Consider the following 7,704-nt stretch of genomic DNA (forward strand, 5'->3'; position numbering starts at 1 on the left):
AAGCGCTGAGCGCACTTAAGCACAAAGGCCTCCTGGAGCCTAGGCGTAAAGCGCAAGCACGCGCCTGATCAATTTGAAGCGCACATTTAAAAAAAAAATTTAATAAATTAAAAAAAAAATATTAATGATCAATACAACAATGAAGTAATCAATTAATCATATAAATTACAATAAAACATTTTATATAACATTTACATAATTCTATAGTGCTTTACAAAATATATGCAACCATGATATTTGATGGCCATAATTACAAAACATGGTTGAATCAAAATAGAAGTATAGAACCAAAAAGGCAAAGGCTAAAAAGTACCAGAATGTTAAGTAATGTTATCTTTGCCTAACAAAATCAATGCAAATATGCAATGAAATCCTAATCTACATAATCATCATCATCCTCATCAAGCAAGGGACCATCATCATTTTCATCACAAGATTTGTAGCCCTCATCCTCTTCATCTCCATCATGAGGAGCATGTTGTGAACTAGAACTTGAACTTGTAGCTTGTCCTAATGGTCCCATACTTGATCTAAAGTTGAATCTTTCTTCTTCAACTCCAAAAGCTCTAGCAACATTGCCCCATGTCAAAATATCATCATTAAACACAAGATCATCTTCAGCAAATTCTTCTACTTCATCTTCTTCTGTTCTTCCAATCAACCACTCATTGCTATCATCTACATCTTTCAAGGAGATTGGATCAATTGTGTCACGCAAATTATATCTCCGCTTCAAGGCTCTATTGTACTTAATATATACCAAATCATTCATCCGGGATTGTGCTAACCTATTTCTTTTCTTGCTATGCACCTACATAATCCATATAGCCATATATTAATATGCATAGATGATGATATCATGATAATTAAATCATGAAATCAATTTCACAATTAAGTCCCTAACTTTTTAGTCACTCACATGTTCAAACATACTCCAGTTCCGCTCACACCCTGATGAACTACAAGTTAGGCTAAGAACTTTTACAGCAAATTGCTGTAAACTTGGAGTTGAAGCTCCATAAGCAGACCACCAATCAGCTGTTAAGGAAAATAAAAAATGGTCTTAATTCTTAAGTCTTAACCTTAACTCAAACTTTATAAGAACTAAATAATTTTTCCATTTAATAAAATGGGCAAACTAATAAGAAACAACTAACAAAAGCTAACAAAGCAAATACTTGGTGCCTTTTTCTTTCTTTGCCTCTTAGCCATTTCCAACCCAAAGAGGCCCTCTTCTCTCTTATATGATGTCAACTCTTTAAGAATCTTATCTTGTTGATTAATGTTTGGGACCAACCTTTGTATGCATTTGTATAGGCCAGCCATCACCTCCTCATCTCGCTCAATTTCAAAGTGATTATCATAAAAAAATTCTGGATTCAAGAAATAGCCAGCCTCATGCAAAGGCCGGTAGAGTTGACAATCCCACCTTCGATCTATTATTCCAAAGATTTCTTTGTATCTTTCTTCCCTTCCATTAAAAGATTTTTCAATTGCTTCTTTAGCTCGATCCATAGCCTCATAAATGTATCCCATGGCAGGCCTTTTCTCTCCATCAACCAATCGAAGCACACAAACAATAGGACCTGACACTTTAAGGCTATAGACAACAGTGTTCCAAAATGTAGGCATTAGAACTGTTTGAGCCACCCTTTTTCCCGTTAGCTCCTTTGCCCACTTGCTACGGGTCCAATCCTCTGAAGTAAACATCTTTCTCAAGTTTACCTTTTGCTTATGTATACTTGATAATGTGAGAAAGGATGTAGCAAATCGAGTTTTAGCGGGCCTAAGCAAGTTCCTTTGCCCTGTAAACTGTCTCACAATTTCCATAGGCTCCGTGTTATGCACGTAAGTAATTATGTTCTTTCATTTGTGTGTGTGTATATATATGTATACATATATGTATGATGTATATTTGTATATACATATATACATATATATGCAGTATATGTATGATGTATATACACATATACACATGTATGTATGATGTATACACATATACACATGTATGTATGATGTATACACATATATGTATGATATATATACACATGTATATGTATGATATATCATACATATATGTATATACATATATATATATATATATATATATGTATATACATATGTGTATGTATGTAAGTAATTATGTTCTTTTGTATGTGTGTGTATATGTATATACATATATACATATATATACTTTCAAAAGAATATAAATAAGAAGAGAGGAATCAACAATTCCAACCCACCCAAAAAAAAGAAGAAAGGAATCAACAATTGGTCAATTTTTACCCAAAAACATAAAACAACTTTGTTGTGAGAATGAGAGGAATCAACCATAATTAGGGTAAGTGTTTTTGATGGCCAAGGTTTCTCAATGGCACTTATAAAATGGAAATGTGCTTTGCATGCTTTAGCTACCAAACAATACTCACCTATTAGAGAATTCTTCATAAACAGAGTACTCTATTTTTATTCCTTCTTCATCTTCTTACACGTACAACCATGGCAAACCCTTCCCCAATAGTTAACTCTTTACTTGAGTCAGTGAGGTCCTATTCACCTATACATGTCAAAGCCACAACATTGACTGATAGTGCCTCCAATTCTTTTATTATGAGTATTGACTCCCACTTTGTTTAAGAAAAGAAGTATTTTTATTTTTTATTTTTGGTTTTTGTGGTGTTGCATAGGATGAATTTGATTTTTGTTGTTTAATATTGGACAAAAGTAGGTTCGTCATCCTTCGACCTTAGATAAGTTTGACCAAATTAGTGAAGCTTTAATGGGGAAGAAAATAGTCATGTTTTTGGACTATGATGGTGACTTTGTGGGACAAGAGAAGAGAAGTCATGTGACTTTGTGGGACAAGAGAAGAGAAGTGATAGGTGTGACTTCTCTTCTCTTGTCCCACAAAGTCACCATCACAGTCCAAAAACATGACTATTTTCTTTCCCATTAAAGATTCACTAATTTGGTCAAACTTATCTAAGGTCGAAGGATGACGAACCTGCTTTTGTCCAATATTAAAACAACAAAAATCAGATTCATCTTATGCAACACCACAAAAATAAAAAATAAAAATACAACTTTTCTTACACAAAGTGGGGGAGTCTAATACTCACAATAGAAGAGCTAGAGGTACTATTAGTCAAAGTTGTGGTTTTGACATGTGTAGGTGAAGAAGCTCTCATTGACTCAAGTAAAGAGTTAACTATTGGGGAAGGGTTTGCCATGGTTGTACGTGTAGGAAGATGAAGAATGAATAAAAACAGAGTACTCTATTTAAGAAAAATTCTCTAATAGTTGAGTACTGTTTGGTAGCTAAAGCATGTAGAGCGCATTCCCTTTTTATAAGTGCCATTGAGAAACCTTGGTCGTCAAAAACACTTACCCTAATTATGGTTGATTCCTCTCACTCTCACAACAAAGTTGTTTTATGTTTTTAGGTAAAAGTTGACCAATTGTTGATTTCTCTCTTCTTCTGTTTTTTGGTTGGGTTGAAATTAGGAAGTAAGGAGCAGTATCGTATTCTTCATTTAGCCTTTATCAAAGAACAAAATTCATCAAATGTACACCACTGAAATGGGAGAGATGTTAACTTGCTTAATGATGAATCATTACACTAATCACATTTATATACCTTAATTCTTGCAGGACAAACTCTGATTATATAAATATATTTTGTATCTAATATGTGATTCTGTAACTAACAATAATATCTTGCAATCCTCTAATAGACTCACGGTATTAACGGCTAGGAGCAAAACATCACTGTTCTATTACTGAGATCAGGTCTTGGTTGGCTTGAGTGTGAGACTAGAATGGCAGGTAGTTTACAAAAGGCTTAAATCCTAGAGGTAAGATGAATATGGGCTTGCTGGGGGAGGTGTTCCTATTAGATCTATTGGTAGTGCTAATAGCTTAGAAGCTGAACTATGGGTAGTAAAGGATGGCCTTGGCCTATGCATTCTACTCCAAATTCAATTTGTTGAAATATAAATTGATGCTAGCTCCGTTGTTAGCTTGCTCACCAATAATGATTCCTCAAATGCTAAACATGCACCTATTGTTGATGATTGCAAGACCTGCTAAACCAAATACCCAGTAGTATATCAACCATTGCTTTAGAGAATCTAACTTTTTGTTAATATATGACCTTATTAGTCTGGGATGTAATAGAATTTGTGCTGATACTATTACTACTCTCAAAAAAAAAACCTCTATGGTAGGCTAGTTTTCTTGAATGTTATGCATTTGTTTACCCACTATTTTAGGAACTCAGTTTGTTTGCTGTCAAATGAAAAATGTTTTACGTAGAAAAATTTCACATGTAAAACATTTTTAGTCAAATATTTTTAGGTATTTGTTGTGACATGTAATTTGTTTTTTAAATACAAACCATCAAAATTAGTAGTTGAGCCACTTGTATGTTTTTATAAAATATTTCACCAATTCTTTTTAAAATCAAATGGTTTTCTATAATTTACCAAAGATTTTATAATTAACATAAAATGTTTTCAAATTTTACCATGAAATAAACAAAGGGAAATGTAATAGGGAAATGTAAATAGATGCCCTAAATGTATTTATTAGTGAATCATTTTAGGAAAAATTTTCTGGGGAAAAAAATTAATATTTTCACAATTTTTATATTTGTTAACAATTTTTAAAATAATTCGTTAACAATTGTCTTAAGGCCGCTGTTAACATTACACACAAAGTTTCCTAAAATTGTTTATTAACAACTACCTTAAATGTCGTGGCTAATATTTAGTATTTTTCATTATAGAATTTCACAACAAGTTAAGAGTTTTATAACTGAATTAGTTACTCTTGGTATTTTCAATAAAAATATTGAAAGTTTATATTCTTTCTGCTTTATTGCAATTATATATATACACATACAAAATAACATAATTACTTGCATAACACGAAGCCTATGGAGCCTATGGAAATTGTGAAGATACAAATGTGAAGTTACCAGAACCTTTTAGAAAGAATAAAGGAAGGTTAAATATTTATTGTATAATTTTACAATTATAAAAAATAATGAATTCGTGACTAATAATATTTAGTTTTAATATATATATATATATGAATTTAGTTTTCTTGTATTGTATTTAGAAAATTAATCTACAACTTATACACAAGCAGTTATATCTATCAAATATCAAATTAACTCTAATTAAAAAAGTATTAAATTAACAATAGATAATAACAAAGTTGTAATAAGGTTGGTTTTCTTGTATCTCTTTGTAAAAAACATATTACCGTGCTAATTTTTTTTTTTAACCTATATTTCATATTCTTTTTTTATTCCTTTTTTTGTTGTAGTTGTTCAAAACAGCAATGTTTTGATCTATCATCAAACATTCCAAAAATCGATTCAATCATACCAGTTTTCGGTTTTTACGGTTGATCCAGCCGATTCTTGATTATTTTTTATTTTTAACTTTTTTTCCAGTTATTTGTCATAATTGGACCGAATTAATAGCCGGTTCTTAGTTGAACCCGTTGGACCGACTAGTCCAGTGTAGTTTTAAAATCATGCTTCCAACCATCTTTCTTGTACTCATTCTCATTCTTTCTTTGTCACTGCTTCTAAAACAAAGAAAAGTCAAGCAAGCATAAAACCTCCCCTAGGCCCTCCAAAGTTTCCCATCATTGGCAACCTCCGTCAAGTTGGAAAGATCAACCATAGATCCCTATGGAAACTGTCTCAAAAATATGGCCTGCCATGCTACTACAACTCGGACAAATGCAAACTCTTGTCATCTCATCTCCACAAATGGCCAAAGAGGTGTTAAAAACCAATGTCGCTGAATGTTGCACTAGGCCCATCTCATGTTCCTAACAAAAGCTCATTTACAATTTCTAAACCCAGGCATTTTGTCCACTCATTTTTAAGGAGATCCTGTTTAGATAAAAGAGGCCATTAGTGTATCAAAACGTAACTCTAAATAAAGGTTTGAAAAACAAAATTCCATGTAGTCTATACTCTTAAAGTGCATAACACATTTTAGATGTACTATAAATATTCTGGCAGACCTCTGGTTAAGTTTTCCTATGTTTTTAATTATTAAATTCAAGAATTTTTTTCATATAAATATGTTGTGTGATTGTTTAAATCTAAAGAACAATACTTTATATACAATATATATAATCTAGAATCAAGTGATTATTAATTTGTTATTTTTCAATAAAATTTTTCCAAAAGTTTAATAACCAAAACCGTGCAACGCATGGAATAATTTATTACTCCTAGATTCGGGCCTTCTCTCCCAATATTTTGACTCTAATTGGAGGTTTGATTTATTTATTTTACAGATTTTTTTTTTTTTTTTTTGGACTCAAATAACTAACCTAATTGCTTAAAATTTGGGGGCGTTAGGTGGTCCCCTAACTCGCCTAAGGCAAGAGCCAAGACACCTAAAACAAAGCAATGTCGGGCCCAAGTCACAAAGAGAAGAAAGTGTTAGCCCAAGCTGAAACAATATTAACGTTGGACTAGAATGAATTGGGCTACAACGCATCTGAACCCCATATAAACTTGGGCTGGACTATGGATTTAGCTGAAGCCTTTTATTGTTTTGAAGTGCAGCTGAAGCCTTTAGTTGAGTAAGAAATGGTCACATAAAATTTGAACCCGGTGCAAGCCCTAACAATGGGGATTGTTCTTTGAGGTGTTTGAGGTGTGCTACGGTACACAACATTTTCACATACATTTTTATGACAAATCATAGGTGGTAACTGGTAAGTTGTTATTGGTTTCAATTTAAGTCTACTACTGAAATAACTCGTCACTTATGATTTGTTATGAAATTATTATGAAATTGTTATAGACATCATTTCTTTTGTTCTTTCAATGCAACAAAGTGTGGTTTTTTATCATTTATCACATCAATTACGCGATTTTCAATTTCTAATGCCCAAAATCAATTGCCAAAGGTAGAAATACCCAAAGGCCTTCTTTCATTATTAATTTGTTGGTTATACATACAGGGATTTGATAAATTGATATATACTTAAACAATCCTAAAAAAAAATAGGCACATCAAATGCACAATCCCACACCCAGCTCATATCATTCATTCCAACCCAGCTCCACGGACTCCATGCATAAGAAACATATCATATCATATGTATAATAATGAAATAGAAGACCTTAAATAAATTAACAATAGATAATAAAAGTTGTAATAAGGTTGGTTTATTATTATATTTATATATTTGGTACTTATATAATTAGTCCTACTGTTTCTTTTCCCTAAAAAAATTAGTCCTACTGTTTCTTCAATTTTCTCCTTTTATTCTTAAGTCCGATCCAAACTCTGAAGTCTCCAAAGCCAGAACTGCTTCTTCTATGCTCCACAGCCACTCTTAAGTTTATCTCTCAGTCTCTCTCATTGCAGCAAAACTAAGATAAAAAATCAATGAGCTAAAGAAGTTGAAGAAGCTAAAAGGATATCCACCTCAAGAAATAATGAAAGATCACACTCTCTTTCTAAAACACATATTACCGTGCTAATTTTTTTTTTTTTTTTTTTTTTTTTTTTTTTTTTACCTATATTTCATATTCTTTTTATATTCCTCTTTTTGTTGTAGTTGTTCAAAACGGCAATGTTTTGATCTATCATCAAACATTCCAATAACCGATTCAATCATACCGGTTTTCGGTTTTTATGGTTGAACCGGCCAATTCTCGAT

At 32.1% G+C, this 7,704-nt stretch overlaps 1 protein-coding gene across 1 annotated transcript; it reads right to left on the minus strand.

Moving 5' to 3' along the window:
* Nucleotides 1-373: 373 nt before the first annotated feature.
* On the minus strand, nucleotides 374-1,710 carry LOC126692479 (uncharacterized). Its single transcript, XM_050388102.1, has 3 exons — nucleotides 1,179-1,710; nucleotides 920-1,038; nucleotides 374-811 (listed from the first exon to the last, which is right to left on the minus strand). The coding sequence occupies exons 1-3, from the start codon at nucleotides 1,708-1,710 to the stop codon at nucleotides 374-376; spliced, it is 1,089 nt and encodes a 362-aa protein (XP_050244059.1).
* Between the last annotated feature and the right edge of the window lie 5,994 nt (nucleotides 1,711-7,704).

This window comes from Quercus robur, chromosome 1 (genome assembly GCF_932294415.1).
Source record: "Quercus robur chromosome 1, dhQueRobu3.1, whole genome shotgun sequence".
In the NCBI taxonomy this organism is placed as follows: domain Eukaryota; kingdom Viridiplantae; phylum Streptophyta; class Magnoliopsida; order Fagales; family Fagaceae; genus Quercus; species Quercus robur.

Excerpts from the sequence above, each read along its gene's own strand:
- LOC126692479 (XM_050388102.1), bottom strand. The coding sequence starts at position 1,710 with ATGTTTACTTCAGAGGATTGGACCCGTAGCAAGTGGGCAAAGGAGCTA. Across the intron at positions 1,039-1,178 it reads AAGAAAGAAAAAGGCACCAA|CTGATTGGTGGTCTGCTTAT; the intron begins GTATTTGCTTTG and ends TTTCCTTAACAG. Across the intron at positions 812-919 it reads ACTGGAGTATGTTTGAACAT|GTGCATAGCAAGAAAAGAAA; the intron begins GTGAGTGACTAA and ends TGGATTATGTAG.